This window comes from Embiotoca jacksoni, unplaced genomic scaffold, assembly GCF_022577435.1.
Source record: "Embiotoca jacksoni isolate LCO1_2020_lvr unplaced genomic scaffold, fEmbJac1.0.p SCAF_23, whole genome shotgun sequence".
In the NCBI taxonomy this organism is placed as follows: Eukaryota; Metazoa; Chordata; class Actinopteri; family Embiotocidae; genus Embiotoca; species Embiotoca jacksoni.
In genome coordinates, this window is record NW_027185374.1 from 7,891,024 (window position 1) to 7,913,117 (window position 22,094).

The 22,094-nt window shown below is 44.1% G+C and overlaps 1 protein-coding gene across 1 annotated transcript in view; it reads left to right on the forward strand.

Moving 5' to 3' along the window:
* The window catches only part of LOC138203590 (kelch-like protein 29), a 204,821-nt gene extending 186,000 nt beyond the window's left edge, over nt 1-18,821 (forward strand). The window contains exons 13-15 of the mRNA XM_069158583.1: nt 4,731-4,924; nt 13,708-13,852; nt 18,551-18,821. Coding sequence (XP_069014684.1) covers nt 4,731-4,924; nt 13,708-13,852; nt 18,551-18,734 — 523 coding nt within the window. The 3' untranslated portion in view covers nt 18,735-18,821. The remainder of the gene's footprint in view (nt 1-4,730; nt 4,925-13,707; nt 13,853-18,550) is intronic.
* The last annotated feature ends 3,273 nt before the right edge of the window (nt 18,822-22,094 follow it).

The window sequence follows — 22,094 nt, forward strand, 5'->3', positions numbered from 1 at the left end:
GAATCTCCCGTTCCACCACATCCCAAATGTTCTATTGGATTGAGATGTGGAGGCCGTTGGAGTCCAGTGATTTCATTGTCATGTTCAAGAAACCAGTTTGACATGATTTGAGCGTGTCATGGCGTGTTATGGATCGGCAGATGGGTACACTGTGGTCCTAAAGGGATGGACATGGTCAGCAACAACACTCGGGTAAGCTGTGGTGTTTAAACGATGCTCAATTGGTACTAAGGGGGCCCAAAGTGAGCCAAGAAAATATCCCCACACCATTACACCACCACCACCAGCCTGAACCGTTGATACGAGGCAGGATGGATCCATGCTTTCATGTTGTTTACGACAAATTCTGACCCGACCATCTGAACGTCGCAGCAGAAAACAAGACTCATCAGACCGGGCGACGTTTTTCCAATCTTCCATTGTCCAATCTTGGTGAGCCCGTGCGAATTGTAGCCTCAGTTTGCTGTTCTTAGAGGAGTGGCACCCGGTGGTCTTCTGCTGCTGGAGTTCATCTGCTTCAAGGTTCCACGTGTTCATAGATGGTCTTCTGCATACCTCGGTTGTATCAAGTGGTTTTTTTTGAGTTACTGTTGCCTTTTTATCATCTCGAACCAGTCTGGCCGTTCTCCTCTGGCATCAACAAGGCATCTGCGCCCAGACAACTGCCGCTCACTGGATATTTTCTCTTTTTCGGCCCGTTCTCTGTAAAGCTAGAGATGGTTGTGCATGAAAGTCCCAGTAGATCACCTTTCTTCCTCATTCTGATGCTCGGTTTGAACTTCAGCAGGTCGTCTTGACCATGCCTACATGCCTAAATGCATTGAGTTGCTGCCATGTGATTGGTGATTTGATTTTTGCGTTAACGAGCAGTTGAACAGGTGTACCTAATAAAGTGGCTGGTGAGCGTAGCTCCTAATGTGTCTCTAGGTTTGGGTACTACATTATTGATTTCAGTATTTTGTCATTTTAATCTTGCAATCTATTCTAAAACATAGATTATATATATACAATACAGGAGGACCAATCGATATGCTACAATTGGGGTTGTATCGACCTTGCTGATGTGTTTTGAATGAGCTGCACCACCATCCAGTAAATGTGTTTTGCATGAAGATAATTTCCTCCCACCCTTTCCCTCCAACACCTGTTATTTACTGTATGTACTTTCTCCATAGTTTGCTGACTGACAGGTTGAGGTTGGATTTAATTCTTCATGTGCACTATGCAGAGCAAGGCAGGCAGGTGGAGAAGCGGCAAATCCGTCTGCCGTCAACATAAACAAACACGGCAGGTGCGACGGCGTGCTTTCCGCGGCAAGAGTCCAACCTCACCTGTTGCTATCAAACATTATGCTCCTCATCCAGCGCGGTCATGGGGGAACAAAGGCCTCGGCAACGGTAGCTGGTGTCCTTGCACACAATCGCACCGTGTGAGTCGCCTTACACCTGGCTGACTCTGAGCTCTACCTCTGATTTGTTGACATGTCAGTCACAGTGTGTGCTGCAAGCAATTTTTTTTTTTTTTCTATTTTAATCCAGATGACATCTACAGAACCAAATGTAGTTGAAAGTCTGGCCTCTTTCTTTCATTCACAGCTCACTCCACCCTTCCCATCAGTCCTTCTTTCTGTCTATGGCTTGGCATAAAAGAACACAATCCTGCATTGTTTGTTTTGTTGTAACCCCGCAGCTGCATTTTCGAGATGATTGTCCCTGCGTGATGAAACGAGCCGTCAGGAGCTACAGACGATTACATGGCTTCATGTAGCGATCAGTCTTTGTGTATAAACACTTAAAAAAAAAAGCAATCGATGCAGCTCAACATGTTGATGGATAAACTCCTACAGTGTCTTGGTGACAATGAAAAAGCTCTGTATGCCTTTTCTGTCTGACGGAGAACGTCAGAGGAAAGAGAAGGACAGTTACAAGTCTTTGTTTTTGCAATCAACGCAGTCTCTCCCGTTTGCTTTTTTTTTTTTTTTTTTTTTTTTTTTGTCTCTCTTCTTCCTCTTCCTCTGCCTTGGAGATATAATCGAAGAACATACACCCACTCTGAGTCTTTTGAGTGTCAGTCCTCATGTCACGGTTCGTATTAAATGCTTGATGGTGAATCACACGTGTAATGAATGTGATTTGCGAGACGATCAGAGACGCTGGTTTCTTCTGACCTGCACGTGTTCCTATTGATCAGACGTCCTGACCCTTTTAGACTTGATCGTACCTGCGCTGTGTTTACATTCACGTCCTTGAATGCCCCATCTGCTTCTTAAAAGAAGCGTCACGTGAGTACAATTGATTAGATTATCCCAGTGTTAAATGTAAAAATCTATAGTTGTATAAATGTTTTATGATAAGTTTAAAGCTGTAATGGTGTTTTTCTTGCTACAAAACTCCCAAGGGAAGCATCTGGCTCATTAGTGGCCAAATACTCCACTTTGTTCACCATCCAGTCGCTTGGTTCCACTGCACAACAAGTGAGCCATAATAGTGAAGTTGTAGGCCATGAAAAGATGTATTTTTGTGCAGAATTGAGTGTTCTCTCATCATGACCAGCTGTTTGCTGCAGTCCTGTTGGTACTTTGTCTATTCTGTAATCAGCCTCACTCAGCAGCGTCTGACCCTTAAATTTACGAACCTCCCCCCGATGTAGTCCGGGGGGTAATTACGTCTGCCAGAGAATGAGACACGTGTAAGTCCCTCTATCTCAGCAGGGCTCAGTTAACTCGACCTGATGCTGGTGTTGTGTGTGTGTGTGTGTGTGTGTGTGTGTGTGTGTGTGTGTGTGTGTGTGTGTGTGTGTGTGTGTGTGTGTGTCCATGTTTAAACAGTGCTAATTGGCCCTCAAGTATTTCGAGTCCACCTCTCCCAGAGTGGCTCCTGTGTTGCCACTTCCTCAGACTGACAGCCGATTTAAACCCGTCCCCTCGGCAGCTGTTGCCAAGAACGTTATCAGACCCCCTAAGAGAATATTCCCAAAGGCTAATTCGCCCATCTCCTCTCGCACTTTATCTAACGGACTTCTCACAGGAAGGTGGTTGCGCGGAGCGTTTCCAGGTGTCATTTAAATTGAGCCTGACTTCAAATGCCACGGGAGGTGCAGCAGTAAAGCATCTGTACACTGAGAACCTTCCCAGGCGTGCATGTCTTTGACCCGTATGTTGTATGAACTCTAGACTGTATATAAAAATGAACGTCGTCTTCAAAATCTGAAAATAGCTCCACAATGAATTCAATATTAGGCTTCAAAGAGAGGTATGTTTTTGGGTGCTTGTTTAATTGACATGTCTGGGCTGCAGTCAGGTTTCTGTACAGGTGGGCGGGGCACATTGCCCTCGGATTTTCATCCATTATCCCCCCCTCGCTCCTCTCCAGTTCATCCAAATGTGGTCACTTCTGGCTCCAAAAGAACAAGATGCCGATGAGCAAAACACAAGACTTGTTGCTTTAAAATAGCACTTTGAAAAACAATGGCTGACATCAAGGTGGGTCACCACTTGGTCTGAACAAGTGAAAGAAGCGGACACCTAATGAAGGTCATTGACCCCGGAGGAAAGATCTGATTCAACAATCGCTTTCAAGTAAGAATGTAAGAGTCAACATTGTTGAAGCGTCCCTCGAGTGTTTCAAGTGTCAGGTTTTATGTCCGCGGCGATGTTGGCTACACCTTTTTTAAACAAAGGCGTTTTTCTTTGACAACGAAGATACAACCTTGATTAAGAGGAGTTGCTTTGGTCTGAATGGATGCGTGTTTTAATCACTGATCCTGGATCTGTTTGCGGCTCTTTTAATGAGGCCTACTCCAGCTGGAGGGCTGTCGGTGCGCCTCCTTTGATCAGTGGCCCGCGGACACGGGATTACACCGCTAACACACTGCGCTAATGGAGCCGCCAGTCAAAACACACACACACACACACACACACACACACACACACACACACACACACACAGACACGTGTCCGAACACACACCCGTGCAGCACGCACTCCAAGAACAAATGCAAATTTAAGAAATATACATAAAAACGCACACTCTCAACCTCTGACAAGGGCACGATTCCATAAGCCAGTGTCTTGTTCTCATGCAGTCCATTGTGTCGGGCCCTTTCATCTGGCTGCGTCTGTTAGTGCCGGTTTGGGTCGACTGAATTTTAGGCTTCGGCGTTGAAGTCTCTGCCAAAGAGGGCTCAGTGAGTAAGGTCCAAAGCTCGGCGCTGACACACAGCCCAACTCTAGAGACTAATGGCTTGTAGCTCCCAACATATGTTGTTTTGTGTAATTGCTTTAATTGCTGTCATTGTACGTAATGGTTGGACTTTTTCATCTTCCCTGGTGGTGTAGGCATTGCGCTAATTATATCTGTCAGCCCTGCAGCCAAAATGAGCGTTTCACAGCAAATTCAGAGCAGTGGGAAGTTTAAAATCAGAGTGTTTCTATAAACTATTGGTGTGTTGTGGGATGGAGATGATAGACTGCAGAGTGTCAGAGTACTTTATGAATCATTAGACTTTTCTGAAGTAATTCTCCCCATGGTGGACTCGTTTAATGGAAGTGGGGTCATGACTTTAAATATCGGTCAAGTCTGAACTTGGACCTGCTTGTCCGCTTGTTTCTCTGGATTTCTTTTCTCTGTTTTTTAACTCCAAACCATCCAAGGTTGAAATAAAAAAAAAATTGCGTGGTAAATTTAAAAGCCAAAACATCTAAAAACGTTTTTGTTTTTTTTTCTGCCCAGGTACGACACCATCACCAACCAATGGGAGACGGTTTCTCCTCTTCCTAAACCTGTCCATTCGGCTGCAGCCACGGTGTGCGGGGGGAAGGTGTACGTGTTCGGAGGTGTGAACGAGGCCGGGCGCTCGGCGGGCGTCCTTCAGTCCTACGTGCCGCAGAGCAACACCTGGAGTTTCATCGAATCACCCATGATAGGTAAGACAAGTGACACGGCACGCTGCTTTTGTCACCGATTTTCGCACACAAGCATCAACACAAAGCGAAGAGATGTTATGTCCTCGGGGGACGCGTCGCCATTGTTATCATCACCTTTTGTCTTATGACAGAGCTGCTTCTGTTTTAAACCGCTGTGTACCATGTTGTGGTTTGCTATTCCCAAATGTGTGGGCTTTTTTTTGTTGTTGTTGCTCTTTATGCCTTGAGATTTCAGAATTTCTTTCTTGAATTAAAAAGCTAGTTATGTTCCTTTGGCACATCATAAAAAAAACATCAATATTAAAAGTAGCTTTTTATTAGCAAAGCTGAAGATGGCACCAACCGCCACAGCGTTAGTGGAACCATTTATATGCATGCGTCACTTTACTCGTTGACATCTTGCTATCACATCAGAGAGCAACGAGGAGGCTTTGGGCCTCAATTATTGTTGGCTGGTTGCTTAGCAACAGTCTTCTCACAACTCTACCCACTTGAGCACCTTCACTTCCATATGATGCGTTTGACATCTCCTGGAGAAACCATAAACACCCCGCTTGACATGTGAGGGCAACATGTACACAGTATCTGCATGCAGCGTGAGACCAAAACACATGGAAGTACTTCAAGTGTCTTTTACACTCCATACACAGTGAATCCCATTAATATACGCAAGCGTGACCATTCGATTTAGACGCGTCGGTTAATTTGAAATACCGACGTTTATATCAATGCGTGTTGTGTCTGCGTGGCCGATAGAAACAATATATAATGACGTCATGTAAATAGAAGGAGACCTTCTGTGTGTGTGATTGCGGAGTTTACGTCAATGAAAACGTTGACCCTCGCCCGTGGCGACAGAAAATCCAGTGGTTGCGATATGACCTTTTCCATTCCTGTTGTTTTCTCCTCGTCACCGCCGTCATCCTTCTCGCTCTTTTCCACGATCCTCCCCCCCCCCCCCTCTCCCCACGTCACTGCTTCTGTCACGGTAATGGGAAGACCATCGGTGAAATGACAGGTGGGTCCGACCACGGCTTCTGACATGTTGTTGGCCAAACCTCTGCCGTTGCTCACCGGTGTGAACGTCTCGTCCGCAGGCAAAAGTTCTTTCACAATAAGTATCCTTGAAAGGTGCAGCGTCGGGATGATTGCTGTTGATTTGAATGCAGTCTGCCAGTCTTTCCGTTTCACATTAAGGCTTGAACAACACGCGTGTGAAATGTAAACCTAACCCTCAAAATCTTATGTAAAAAGCGGTATTTTCGATACGTTAGATAAGAAGCTGGTTGTGGAGTTTTACTGGGGGGGGGGATTATGTACCAGACTACTTGTAAGCTAAGAGCACTTCCCAGGCAATCAGCAGGGACTTGAGGAAGTTACCGATCCAGGGCAAGAAATAGCCCTGCAGATAATCTCAAGTATCAAATTATAATTTTTATGCCTTACTTTTTGTGTGGATTAAACAAACAAGATATAACTTGTTAATTAAAGAGATTTAGAAGTGCTGAGAGGCAGAGCTTGTTACCTTTTGGCGAGGGCTCGCTGTTTCCATTCCGTGAGCTAATCCGAGCAAACGAGCTGCCGGCTGTCGCCTTTTATTTACCATACAGGGATGAGAGCAGCCCTCATCTTCTCATCTCACCCTCGTAATAAGCATATTTCCCAAAATATTGAACGGCTCCTTTTGAAGTTGCATTTAAAGACGATTATGGGCGCGCCACCGGTCAGACTGACGGCGAAGGTGTTGTCGTCCGCAGCTCGGCCCTCCGCCCCTTGCTTCGTCCCCGTGTCCTGATAAGGGGGGGGGGGGGGAAATGAATTAAAAAGAAACGCTGTCAAAAAAAAAACGTATTTAAATTCCAACGCGTCCCGAGAAGAAGTTGTTCTCGTGTCATCAAAGCGCTGGCACAGAGGCGCTTCCTTCGGCGCCGCTGCCCAGAAACTCGCGCTCTGTTATTAGTGCCGTTTCAGAGCGGGATGACTGCGAGGGAAAATGGTGATTATGTAACACGGGTGTTTGGGGCGAGAGCTGAACGGCATTAAAAGGTTGGCAGAGGAGAAATTGTGAGTCTCGCACGTACGCGCAGAGCCAGACACAACGCACGCACACAACCTCTGCTTGCCTCGTATCAACTATACATCCCCGGGGGCACAGGTACGCAGCGCATGAATTATGTAACGAGCCGGGAGGTTACTCCACATGCGTGTGTGCTTGTCTTTTTGTGTGTGTGTGTGTGTGTGTGTGTCTGTGCGTGTGTGCGTGTGTGTGCGCATGACAGACGCAGACAGACAGACCGACCGTCATCTGTCAGGGCCTAGACGAGTCTGCGTCAGACAGCCGACGAGCCAAGAGATAATGGACGGGTTTAGTGCTTCCTGTGAAATCGGGCCGCCGATGATTTTAGTGGAGCCGGTGGAGAGCGCTTCTCCAACAGCCCTCTACCTCCCTCCATTGCTCTCCATCTCTAATCCCCCTGTTCATCTTTCACTCTCTCCCCTCTCCGCCCCTCCCCCCCGCTCCATCTCTCGCGGTCTCTCAGCACTGTCTTATCGACTGACACAAATACAGCTGTGCGCGTTTTCTGCGACCGTGCGCCCTCGTATGGGTGTGCATCTGTCTGGCGTGTGTGTGCGTGTGTGCGTGCGCGCGTGCATTAGTGGTGTGCGTTTTCCCTCTGCATGGACCATCTCCCGCATGGACTGCAAATGGGTTTCACAAACACTTATCAGAACCGACTTCCTATCTCTCGCAGAGTGAAAAATAATATTACTCATGCCGAAAATAGTCCCTTCAACAAGTCTATTGAGATACACGGGGTCTCTGCTGCTTCATTCATCTACATCTGCCTTTGTCTTCGGCGCATGAAAATGCCGAGTGAAACTGAGCACCTTCACACACACACACACACACACGCACACTATGCTATTTATGAAGTCCCATTGCTTCATTCTTCAAAGGTCAGCTCACCCAAATTACAGAAATACCACAGCTTTGAGATGTCTGCGTGATTTCTGCCTCCACCTCCGTACGGTAGAGGTGAAAGGAATTTTTTTGGTGGTGTCCACAGGACATTTTTTTTAAAAATCAGCATGCAGCAGGCTCTGTAAAAATGTCATTGTTATGCGCCGTCTCTTTCAGAGTTTTGACTAACCTTTCCAAAATTCTGCTTCTCCAGAAATTGTTTTGTTAGATTTGTAAACTGTTGAAATCCTTTCACCGATTTAGCTTCTTAATTCCAGAACCCAAGCTCTCCAAATTTAATTTTGTTCAAATTATGACGTTATTACTTTCTAAATACGTACAAGATATGTTTCAGAGGTAAATTCCCCACATTATCCCTTTCTTTTCTTTTTTTTTAAACTAATACACAGAATCACTCCTGATGAAGAAAACGGTCGTCTAATTTTTATCTTCTCAAACATGTCTGCAGATGTCTGTTGGTCTTTCACTTTGGTCCAAACATATCTGAACGTCTAATGGATGGATGGGTGCCATAATTCATGTCTCCCTCTGGATGGATTTTATTCTTTTTTCTTTTTCTGACATCATCATGTCAAAATTTGATCTATGGATTATGTGTCTCTGCTTTGTCCAGATGACTTTTGGGTGGAAGCAGGGTGAACTTCAGACAGGTCACCAATCACAGCCAACACAACCATCCCTGCTCACACACATACTTGCGGGCAATTTACAATCGTTACTTAACCTAACCTGCATGTGTTTCTTCATTTGTTATTTCTGTTAACTAATTTCAATGGAAATTAAAAACTCCTATACAATTGTATTTTTTACAAAGAATATTCATGACTAAATAAGCATCACTTAAAGTTTACTGTGTCTTTATGTGTAATTTAACACACAAAAAAATGGTTAATGTACTACACTGACTCTAATCACATTTGACTGACAACTCACCACCTGTCAGTCACATTCAGATCAAACCACACAGGTTGTAGATTGCGTCCCCTTTCTATGATGTAAAAGTCCAACTGACTTTAAAACTGTGAGGAGATCACAGGAAAGAACAACACAGAATATCTCATTTGAATCGTGAAAAAAAAAAGGTGTAAATTTGAACAAGCAAACACTTGATCCTCTTTGTGATTTTCATAATTCAAAGAAATAGAAAAACAAAACAGAAGTAACTACACCCCTACATTTATCAATTCTTCAAATCTATCAAATTAAAATCAGGCGTTTCACATTAGGGAGTGACAGGCGGAACCTTATTTTTTATTTAAACCTTTAAGACATCTGTCGTCTGCTATTGAAGTGTTTGGTGTCATTATGCCAAGATCTAAAGAGCTCTCTTTAAATCATCATTTTACTTCAAGGCTGTAAATCATTGATGAGAAGTTGTTGATTTCAAACGACTGCCAATTGGTCCAGGACTGGTCGTCCCAGCAAATTCAGCCCAACAGGCGTCAACGCGCCAAAAAGAGATTGCGTTAATTAAATGTCTTTAATTCTGCTGTCCGATTAGCCATTCGAGCAAAAGTTGGCTAATTAACATGCAGGCAAAGACGAGGCCTTTTGGAATAATGTGCTCTGGTCTGGACAGAGAGAGAGTTGTTTGGTAACAGTAAACATGACGGGCACAGACCGAAGGCAACTTTTCTGTACAAGAACCACATAGCAGCTGCAAGGCATGGTGGTGGAAGTGTTGTGGTTTGGAGTTGGTCTGCTTCAACCGGAAGTGGGTATCGATTCAACTGTGGAGTCTGCATCATGTCAAAAAGTGCCTGAAGATAATGTGAGGCCATCTGTTGAACCCTGATCCTAGCACACTAGCATGGCTCATAGTGCTGAATCAGTAACTATTTCCGGGGCTGCTTTTCCTTAATGTGGGCAAACTGACCCTATAAAAGCACATCAAAAAGGTCACTCTCACACATCCACAAAGATACACACACACACACACACACACACACACACACACACACACACACACACACACACACACACACACACATCACATCACACCCCAGCCAGCCCGGCTGTATCAGGAAATTGACCAGCGAACAATTACTCCTGTAAATGACGTATACCAGCAGAGCGGGTACGGTTATTTGGAGCGCCATTACGGAGGTGGAGGAAGAGGATGGGAAAAGGAACAACAGCGAGAGGAGGTGGGGAAGGTGGAGTGTTTCCATAGATACCTAATTGGACATGCCCTCCCTCTCCCCCCCCCCCCCCCCCCCACCCACTCAACACAACCACCACCATTTATCCATCATATTGAATTAAAGTACATCACCCTCTTTCTGCTATTTTGGCCCCCGTCGTTTCAACGGCTGCTCTTATCCTCGTCACACCACATAAAAGGACAGTGTGTGAGAAAGAAAAATGCGTTTGCTGCTCCAATTACTTTGTTGTAATCTTATCTAAGCTTCTGGCTGCAGGAACTGAAGCTCCTTTGTCCTCCTTCCGCTGCTCCTTCGTGCTCTCCGTGATGATGCAGGAAGCAGGAGTGGACGGCCATCACCTCACCCCCCCCCCCCCCCCGGTCTTTTTCGGGGGACGTCTTGTTTATTACTTTGTTTGGGTTCCCGCTTGCGACTTGGCTGCACATTTCCATGTCAATGTAATACCTCGGCTTTGTAATGACAGCTGCTGTTTGGTAGTCTTTATCAGAGAATACAGTCTTGTCTGCATCTGTATGGCACACAGGTATTGGTTTGATTGAGTGAATCGTGAGGTATTTCTCTGTGTGTGTGTGCGTGCGTGTCTGGTTTTATAGAATCAGATATCTTGCCGTGTTGATGCGGGAGTAAGATAGGAACGGATGTGAGGCAAGGTGTTTGTTTAGACAGCAGCCACAAAATTCATCATAGCTGGGTGTGTGTGTGTGTGTGTGTGTGTGTTTGTGTTTGTGTGTGGTTTCATTTGTCTGACATCCTTGACCTCAGCCCGAGGGGTCCCAGGCTTGGTGACTAAGCCATCTTATCAGGGTGAGAGAGTGCGTCAGCCCGTGTTGCCCCGCAGGCACAGCTGTACTTCTATCACCGCTGCACTGTTAAAACCTTGTTTTGCTGTCTATTTATTTTGTTTCCACTGTTATTCATTTTTTATGTCGAACGTGGTCATTTGTGGATTCTTGGCTGAGGTTTCTAACCTTAGACCGGTGGAACCAGACACAATTCATTGCAGGACACCAAGAATAGCAAGGTTCATGACGGAATTAAAACGTTGTTGTTTTGTTTTTTTTAGCTGACACAGACGGCATGTGGAGCTCAACGTTGCTTCAGCAAAAATGTCTCGAAGGCCGAGGGAGGAGAACAAACACAAGGAGGTGGAGAGATGTTGAACCCCCAGTAGCAGTCCTCCGAGGCTTGCCAAACGAGAATGAGATTTACCTGCCTGGTACTCCTCCAAGCACTCCAACTCGGTGCTTACTGTTAGCCCACGAGAGAGACGCAGGAGGCGATGGCGAGAGTTTCTGTGGGGAGGAGAAAACAAAAAAACAAAAAAAAAAACGAGAGAAAGGTTTTTCCTTTGAGAACATCCTGTTATTATTCTGCCTCCGGCGCGGAGCAGAGAGAAATGAGTGCTCTGTGTTTATGGGACCTAACACGAATCATCATGTACACGCGCTCGTGCCGGCGCACACACACGCTCAGAATGACTGGCAGCGGCATATCAATGAGATGAAGCAGGTAAAAGAAGAAAATAAACACGTCTGGCGAAGTGTGAGGAGGACCAATCAGCGGCAGCTTGTCTCTCAAGGGCAGAAATTGAAGCTGACACCTCAGATGGTTGCAGTGGAAGTTTAGATTGTATTTCACTGCGTGTGAATGATTGCAGTGTTGTCATATAATGCGAGTAATATAAAGTGTTTTTTTTTTAGCCATGATGGCAACAGCCCAGGTGGCACAAGTAGTCGACCACTTTGGCAGGTGGTAAACTACTGGCATGTTTTTTTTGGAGCCACAAGTGACCGTATTTGGACAAGCAGGGGAGGAGCCAGGGGTGGATCTGACCGAAAACCCGATGATACCAAGACCCCGCCCACCTGACTGCGCCTCAGACTTGTCAATCAAACCAGGCACAATATCTAAGTAAATATGGAATTATTTTAAGAAGGACCACCAGAGCTAGGATCAGAAGGGGGACGATAATCTAATGACACCATAATGACTTGTGGAAAAAAATTATTGACTTTGGATTTCATGAGAAGTTGACGCTTTTTGAATAGGAGTCTGTGGAGCCCGAGTTTTTTGGGGTTTCTTTTGTCAGCCCCTAGTGGGCTTCTGTGGTTTTGCAGTTTAAGGTACTTTCACAGTGACTTCACTTTTTCCACCCAGAGACTATGTCCAAGTCTATGACCAGGACTTAAATATCTCAATAATTGTTGAACAGATTACTATGAAACTGACTCATGAAGACAGATATTGGTCCCAGGAGGATGATACTTTATACACATACTGATACTGGTGAGTAAGTTACTAGTGTGGCTTAAAGCAGCTCCTTGGTGGAGGGGGAGGTCAGATGTACAACAATTCATGGTGACATGTTGGTTTTTACTGAATATTTGATGGTAAACTGGTACATTTAAATGCTGACATAAAAGAATATTACACTTATTTTGTTGCAGTTGCATGTACTTGAAATTAATTGTAAAATATTATTCAGAATTCTGTCACAGTGTCGAGAAAATCATTATCTCCGTGTTATTTGTGGGCCATATCACCCACCTCCGTTGCACTGAGCTGCTAGCATGACATAATGCGGCATTGGCTCATTCATTTATCAGTCTGAGAAACGGCAGAAACACCTCTGACGTGTAGAGCTGACCCGTTAATTAAACATGTCGGATTCCTCTCGGCAGGAATGGTGGAGAAAAAAGGATCACCAGAGAAGGTTGAAGTTTTCCCTCCACCGCCTTTTATTGAGGCATCAGACCTAACTCCTCCCACTGCCTGTTTGCGGCGAGGGATGTCCGTCCACATCGTGGCAGAAAACAGCGAGGACAGCAAGCTCACGGCCAAGTGTCTGTGCATTATTCATGCTGCTTGTAAATTGGCCAGCTGCAGTCTGCTCCAGAGAAATTGCTCCGAGTTTGAAACACACTCCCTCTTCCCTCACAGCAGGGCTGCAGCTCACGATCTCCAGGTTTCCAATGGCATTGTTACGCACAAACCACTGTTTCATTTTGTTTCCCATCATCTATAATTTGACAGTGCGCCTGTTTTCCTCGTACGATGTACTGCATCAGACTGAATTATGCAATATGCACAGTATGCGGTATCCCACCTGTTCACTCATGTATTTCCAATACATATGGACTGTGCTTTCTCTTTTTTTCTTTCTGTCTATATGAACCCATGGAGGTGCCAGGGGGCCTAATGCAATTGTGAATTATTGGGACTTAGGTAACTCTTTGATATTGCTTCCAAGCCCAAACTTATTTTGGAGTAGAACCCAATAAAGCCTCAGTGATTTATGAACTCCGCTTTTTCATCGACTTTGGTATCCATTTTGTTATTTATTTTCTCCAAAGCAATCTTCAGAGGGGCATATCTATACAGTGATAAGGAGAATGTTGATGATGATCGCTTTTGCATGCAGCGTGGGGACCAGAAGGGGGAAAAAGAAGTACAAAAAAAAAAAAGCAAATTGATGCCATTACACTGAATGGGAATTTCTGCTGTATGTGAGAATGACATCCAAACAATAGCTTTGTGTTTGCTTTAAAAGAACTCTCCCCTCTTCTCTTTCCCCCCCCGCCCCCCCGCCCTCCCCCCTTCTTTCATTCACTTTCGTTCTCCTCTCATATCTTTAGATAACAAATACGCCCCTGCAGTGAGTCTAAACGGCTTTATATTCATCCTGGGAGGAGCCTACGCCCGAGCTACCACTATCTACGACCCAGACAAAGGCAACATCAAGGCTGGTCCCAACATGAATCACTCCCGGCAGTTCTGCAGGTAAGAGATAATTGATGTAGCACCACCACATGTAGGTTAAATCCCCGAGTGGGGAGTTTTAAAGATTTTTTTTTTTTTTCTCAAATACCTTAAATTGCGGGTCTGTCTTGCGTCGAGCTTAAAAAAAAAAAAAGAAAAGAAAAAAAGAAGAGAAAACGCTCTGACATTATCACAGCCTCCAAAAAAAATATGTAAAACTCAAGCTTATTAGTAATCTGTCAGTCTTTTTGTCATAACACAGGTAAACGGAGACACACAAATGTATTCAGGCCAGTCAATTAAAACTTGAATAAAGCCAGTTGAGGGATGACAGTGTTTCCGACATGATGCAGTTCGGTTGTGAAACTTCTCCCTCTGCAGAAAAACGTCTCTAATTTCCAGGGCTTGATTTTTATATTTACTTGATCAGTAACGCTGCTGTCTGTCATGCTGAGAGAAACAAGCCGCATCCGTTAGACAGCAGAGACTGTCTGATTTAATCAACTTCCCTTCAAGCCATTTTGAGTTATTACAGTGACATTTAAAGACAAAGACGAAGTCTTTTTATATGTGTGTGTTGGGATGAAGATGGGAAGGCTGCTACAGTAGTAGCAGACACCCCCAATGAGCGTAGACCTCGGGTTCAGTTTGAAGTTATTAAGCAGCATTTAACCGATCAGCAATGACCATCATATGACGTATATTGTGTGGTAAAACTCATCAAGCTGTAAACAACAGATGTGAGCAGAGTGCAACACCATGATGTTAAATTACCTTTTTAGACCACCAACATCAAGAAATTTAAAAATTAAGGCAATTAAGCAAGCTACCACTGTTCCTGAACACCACATAAAAGTGTTTCTGTATCACTTCTATTGCTGGACAAAACCATCAGGGTGTTTATTGAGTGTGTTAAACAGAGATGAAAACAGGTCAGTTTCTGGGTAAAATAAATAAAGCTGCAGATATCGTGATGGGTGATGTGTTCACATGCTGAGGTTATTTCCGGTCAGTGCAGAACGGCAGTGTGCGATTTGAAACAATACCACCGTCGAACTTCCTGCACTACACAAGTAGGAATCCTAACATCTAAGAGTACTATTTGTTATTGTACTAAGGGAAGTATGTCATTCAGAACCCAGCAACAAAAATACTGAAAAAAGGTGTGAGCTATAGGTGGGCGGAGCAGAGCATGTCATCCAAAATAATGATAAAGTCATAGTATCGTATGTGATCCAAAATAATAATAAAGTCATAGTACAGCATGTCGTCCAAAATGACCAAAAAAAAAGTCAGTATAGCATTTGGTCAGAAATGTCATTAAAAAAAAAAAAATCATAGTATAACGTGGTCCAAAATGTGAAAGAAAATATTGTAGTATAGCATGTAGTCCAAAATCACAGAAAAATGTCAGAATAGCTTGTGGTCCAAAATGTGAAAAAAAATATCACAGTATAGTATGTGGTCAGAAATACCATAAAGATAAGTCGTGGTATAGCATGTGGTCCAAAATGTGATAAATAATATCATAGTATAGCATGTTGTCCAAAATGTGAAAATAATATATTGACATGTACATAGATATATGTGATAGCATATGACCTGGGGCGGCAGAGTGGTGCAGTGTGTGTGGAGTTTGCATGTTCTCCCCGTGCCGGCGGTGGGTTCTCCAGGTACTCCGGCTTCCTCCCACCATCCAAAAAACATTCTACAAATTGCTCCCGAGGTGTGAATGGTCTTTGTTTCCGTCTGTCTCTGTCTCGGCGCTGTGATGGACTGGCGAGCGGTCCAGCGTGTACCCTGCCTTCACCCAAAGTGAGCTGGGTTAGGCTCCGCATAGTTGTACAAGTGTCGTGAAAAGGAAGTCCGACCGCAGTCCACATTACATTTTATACCATTTGTGATCACGTAATGGCTGATGAAGGGAGGTGAATGAAAATTAACAGCAGTGGGATCACACTCTAATATCCCAGTCAATGGAGCCACGGAGGTGTGCAGTTTGCTGGATAATGAACTCAGATTTCCAGGCCAAAGCATTTTTTATTTTTTTTTATTTTATTTTGCAGAAGCAGAAAAAAAAAAGAAAGAAAGAAGTGTGCATAAAATACATTTGGGAGGCAATTACAGATAGTAATCTTACGTGCAGAACGTACATCATAAATCATGTTGTCAAGAGTTATTGATAAGCCGCACCAGCACACGCCAGGCAGCTGTTCTGCTACATTTAACTAAGTCTGACGCCGGAGAGGAGGAGGAGGAGGAGGAGGAGGAGAAGCGAGGAAGGAGCGAGGACGACAAGCGATGCCGCCGTCAAAAGAGGAAAAAGCACACAAAACCGGAAAATCTCTCCGGCGTGTGCGCTCCTGCGCGGGAGACGGGAGTGTGGCAGGTCATCTTGCAGGAGAGCAGATATCCTCCCGCTCGCTGCGTCCGGTCCTCCGCAGGCCTGAACCCTCCCTTCTGTTTATCAGGAAGTGCAGCTCCGGGCTTTGCCCCGCGCTCGCTCCGTTTTTGGATCAGCTGTGCTTTCTCTGAGTAGATTTAGGCTTTATGTAATAATCTTTTTTTCGGTCCCAGCAGTGTTGTGAGTTTGCGCATGTTGTTCACTGGGTGTGTGTGCGCGCGCGCGTATATGTGTTTGAGTGTTTAAGCGTGCACCTTATGTAAATGAAGATCGTTCCAAACCCCGATAGGAGTACAAAGCTCTAATCAGCTTACAGCCCAAGTTTTAATCCTCTCTGCACACAAACTCCTGTTTCTGTTGCTCATATCAAATGAGCACATTTGTACCGATATTTGCTTTTTCATTAGTTTTCTCCCTCGCTCTCGAGAGAGATTGTAATGCGTGTGTGTGCGTGCGTGTGTTCTTTTTCCTACCTTAGCCTTGGTGGGTATGTTGAGAGCATGCGTGAGTGATGTCAAATAATCTCAGGCGTGGCCCCCAGCACGACAATCAGCATGTTTGTGGAGATGTTGTCTTTGTGCGGCTTTGTTGTCTGATCGTGATTAACAACCACGAACAATATTTCTGCCGCTGTGACTCATAGCTATCTCGTATCAAAGCTACAGTGGCTCACACTGGCATCCAGCGACTTATCTTCCTGACACTGATTACCTCTCATTAGTGTTTTTGTCCTGACAGTCAGCGTGAACAGAGCCTGCTTTCGAACACAAAATTAATACTTGACTTTAAAGTCGTAATCCTTGAGATTGCATGCGGATTGCCCACTTGTCCACTATATTACACACTATGTAGGTGAAAAGTTACCTTTTTTTTGGGGGGGGGGGGGGATTTCGTTCACTATGTAGTGGACAAGTGGCCGGTCCGAGTTTAACGTAGTAATTACTAAGTAATGGACATTAAACGTGGATTGGCCACTTATCCACTACATAGTACCCTGTGGGCCTGATTTAATAAAGGTTTGCGTGTGTAAAATCACCTTGCAAACTCCACGCCACCCCCAAAAATGACGTCCAAGCGGATCTACTGACGACTGCGTCTTTCAAATGTGCAATTTAACACTCGCTTTCCATTCGGCGCGTTTGCCTGCGTGCGTACGTGTGATATCGGGGCGTTTCTGCTTGAAGGCGCAAAAATACTGGGAGGGGGAATGCAAATAGAACAATTTAGCAATCTGGAGAGACGGCTGCTCTTATTGCGGCGAAAGCAAAGAATACGTAGAGAACGCGGTTTTACAGCTGTAAACATTTCTGAGATGTCACATGCAGCTTCAGAAGGTTCCCTAAAGTCCCATAAAGTCACCTGCTCATTCAGAGAGATCTGGACCTGCTGATCGGTGTTTGTTGGAGGATCTCATCCACCGTTTTATTTGCCGACGTTTTATTATTAAGGCTTTTTTTTTTTCCTCACAGTATTGACTTTCTTGCTAATAACCTCCTATATAGCGTTTTGTTCTTGTTATATTTATATTTCTTCATTTCAATTGGATCAGATTTCCTTTTTTTTTTCCTTTTGCGGTCGCTCTGTTTTCCGTTGCTGGAATCGCTTTTAACACACGCAGACCCCTCCTTTAAATACAGCGATTTGCGCCTGATTTCAATGACGCAATTACCGCGAAATAAATGTGCAGACTTTTTGGAAGGAACATGCAATTCAGTACCCGTTATTTGAGAGCTTTAGTAAATCAGGACCTTATGTCGTTCACACCGTGTGGTGAACTAATATTCAGGAACTAGTTTTTGTCGGTGTGTTGTCACTAAAATGTCTTCATGACGGTGATCTCCCGTTTAGTTTCGCTATTAAAATTCCTCCAAATTATTGTTTTAGAATAACTCCACAGATCATGAATGTGTGAAGGGATTTTTTTGTTTTTGTTTTTGTTTGTGACAATAAACTGCATAAGAAATATAATTATTGAAGATCCCTCCCCAAAACAGTCCTCAAAATAAAGTAAAAGCACATGATCGTAAACCAAGTGCACCGAACCGGGTTTTTTTTGCAGGCGTGCCAACTTTTCTCCCACGTGCACACGTGTGGATTTTTTTTTTTTAATGTGCACGTGCTTCACCTCCGCTGCAACAACCCCGTCTTAGGGGAAACGCTGCATCCGGCTCCTCACAGCTTTCTAGCTGTTGTTTATTTGTGGAAAATAATAAAAAAAAATAATAATCTTGTACACTTCTACCTTTTTAAGTGTTCTGTCACTGACCGAAACTAAACCCTCGTGTCCCCCCCCCCCCCCCCCCCGCCCGGTGTAGCGCCGTCATCCTGGATGGGAAGATCTACTCCACGGGAGGCATCGTGAGCAGCGAGGGTCCGGCCCTCGGCAACATGGAGACCTTCGACCCTTGCACCAACACGTGGACACTCCTGCAGTCGCTGCCCTGCCCGCTCTTCAGACACGGCTGCGTGGTCATCAAGAAGTACATCCAGAGCGGCTGACGGCGTCCCGGGCAGGATCGTACCGGGTCGACGCCAAACACCAGCTGAGCGCCAGTTGTGGGACGATGCGTGACGGCAGTTGAGGGCCGGGCCGGGCCGATCGGCGACCTCTGGACTTGACGCCAGCATCCATCCACACTGTTACCGCAACTCCCCCACTACCCTCCCCCCCCATCACCACCACCTCCACCCTCCCCCCCCCCCTCCCCCACCACCATCTCCTCCACTACCACCCCCCCCTCAAATACAACCCTGTGCAGAATGTACTCATGTTCAGCTACTCAGCCATGCCAGGTGACGACGCCTGACCTCCAGTACTGTGTGTGTCATGGTAGTAGTTCATCTTCTCATCAAACAGGCACAGGGGACCGTCTTAGTAGTTTGCGAGCTCCTCGGTTTTTAAATTAAATTCTCTTTTGTTTTTCAGTTCCGTCTTTTCCCCGTTTCTTTCCTGTGCTCCGACTCAGCTCGGTAAAAAAAAACAAAAAAAAAAACATTTGCAACTCCAGATTTTTGTCCCTCTTGAGTAAATTACATTCGACAGGTGTATGTTTCACAGTCATTCATTAGCAACCGTTTTTCTTTGTGGCGTATGAACATTTCTCAATAGTGACATCTACAGGACAGGAGGGGAAGGGAAGGAACGTACTCGGGACTGTTTTCCTCTTTATCACTGGATTTGACGAGTTTCTTCTCTGTCCGCTGTATCAGGAAGCTGAACTTCCTGCTGTGTGGATTTATGAGGCGATTATAAAAGCAGATTTTGAACTCTGTGTAACCCGTCTCTTTTAATGACTCGCTAAACACAAGAAAACGATCAAATCTGGGTCAGGTAGGGTTTAAAAAGAGAAAATCTGTATTTTTTCTTTTTTTTTTCTGTGTTCTTTTGCAATTCCAGCCTGATTGAGATATCATCTGGAAGCGTATGTGGATGTTTTTTGTTTCTTTTCTTCCTTCATTTGTTCCCTCTTGCTCTATGAGTCAAAAACAGCACTACAGAAAGATAGAGGAAATTCCTCCGTCCACCGACGTCTGATCAGATGTTCAAGTTGGGACAGTTCCTCTGGAAAAAAAAAAAAGCACAATACTTCACCTGTGACTGTTATCATAGATGTTTTGTTTTTTTTCCCAGTTTTTCATCAGTCCCTCCCTTTTCTGTTTTATACAATGTGTTTCATTGCAACCCACAAAATGACATTGGGTTGATGTAAATACAGGAAGGAAATATGTATATTTTAAAACCTGAAGGCAATTCTGTATAAATGTTTTTAGAAAAAAAAGAAAAAACCCTAATAGGTTGGGTTCAAAATGGTATGTCTGTAAATCTGTACCCAAAAAGGAGAAATTAACAGTTGTTATTATTGAAACCTAATACATATACCAGAACATGAACCCCATTGTCAAGTCTATTCTTTGTATACTGTCTGACTTAATCAAAGGTAATGAGAAAGAAAAAAAAACGACTTGAATCAGGTTTGATTTCTGATGTGCATTTCCCGGGGAGAGCAGAGCAGCAGAAACCCAACTAAAAATACTCATTCAAAGGTTGTATTTAACAAGAAAAGACTAGAGGCTGAAGTTGCTTGTCATTATGTTCAATGTCCAATTCATGAAGCTGCTGCATTTAAGCTGAAAACGAGAGCGTTTCCTTGTGGTCTCGTCTCTGCAAGAAAATCCCGATTCTCCTTTTTTTTTCCACAGAATCCTCAAGCTCAAGAATTCAACACAGAAAAGCACGTGTAGATTTTTGTCAACTGTCCAAATTTGCAGTTAGAAAAATGAGCACTTCAAACTTACAGTTTGCACCTTTATTTCAAGTATATCACAGCAGTTTATTTGAGAAATACAGTAAATGTTTCATTTCAAATATAACTTACACTAAAGTAACAATTGCGAACAGGTGTGTTAAAATACACAGACAGAACTGACAAAGCTATGAAAAGTCTCGGCTAAATTAAGTGTGAAAAAACAGGGAAGAACAAAGTAATGGATGATAGAACAAACCTGTTTCCTTCTGCATACTGGACTAAGTCGTCTCAACTACCAGACAAAAATTGGTTGTTAGTCCAAACTGGCTACAATTCATAGTAAGAAAGGAAGATCACAATGTATGACATTTAACCAAATGTGTTTATAAATCCATAAAAAAAAAAAAAAATTAAAAAAAAAACTCTTTTGGCAGAAACTGGAGACAAAGCGAACAACATTAAAAGAGAGTTCATCTGGTCCCGCTTCTCTCACCGGGACGTACTACACTAGTTTTAAATATCCTAATGTCCGTCTCTTCCAGTATGCCACACGTTTAACGAAGAAAACAAGGAAATAAATAGAAGAGGTGAAAGGGCATGTTGTCACGTGTTGAACCTGAGAGACCTGTAAACCCTTTTATTCCCCCGTACACGCCAAATAAACCTGCTACACAAACGCTACGCAATTCAGCAAAAAAAAAAAAAAAACAGTTAAAATGGACGCGTGATGCTTCCCGATTTAGTTCAATTTCAATCGTACAAAAAGACAACTTACTGAAAATTAGTTGTAATACATGTTTAATAATAAATAATCAGGATGATGAGATGAAAAATCTACAAAAAAACCACAAAAAGAAAAAACACGGGGGGAGGAGGGGTGGGAAAAAAAAAAAAAGGCAATGGGTGTGTAAAGAGGCAGAAAATGCTCTCTGCAGCTTCTAAGTGGGCTTGGGGGGTGATCGTATGCAAGAGGAGCAGATGGAGGACGTTTCCTCGGTGTCGAAAGTACAGTAGAAATTAAGAAACCTGAAACCGAAGTCCATGAAATATCCTTAAAAATGTATGCAATCGTCGTGTGGCTCAAATGCAAAACATACATAACAATCAGAGAGATAGAAACGACTCTTGGATTACTGCAGCAGCCGTGGTTGCGCTGATCCGGTACCTAAGGTGGTACTGTAGATGTTGTAACAGTATTTTTTTTATTTATTTTTTTGTGTGTGTCTGTGTGTGTGTGGGGATAAAAAAAAAAAAATACTGTTTTTGTCCCCAGTAAACAGTTTTCAAATAAATTAAGCTGAGGTAGCGTTGGTTTTTCTCTCTGCAGTAGTCCAAGTGCTAACCTGTCATTTGCCAGTTTGCATACTGTTTAGCTGTTGTCCCCAAGAATCTGAGAAAAAGGCAGAGGTGGAGCTGGGAATGGGTGTCAAGAGTGTCCCCGGGAGGTTCTGAGGATTGGACCAGAGTGCTTTTGAGAGAAAAGATGGGGGGGGAGGGTGGAGGGGAGCAGGGGGGTGGTGGTGGTGTGGGGGAGGAGGAGGGAGAGGGGGGGGAGGGGGTTCTCCAGTCTACACCTGCTCTAAATGTGGCATCTTCAAAACTTTTTAAAGCT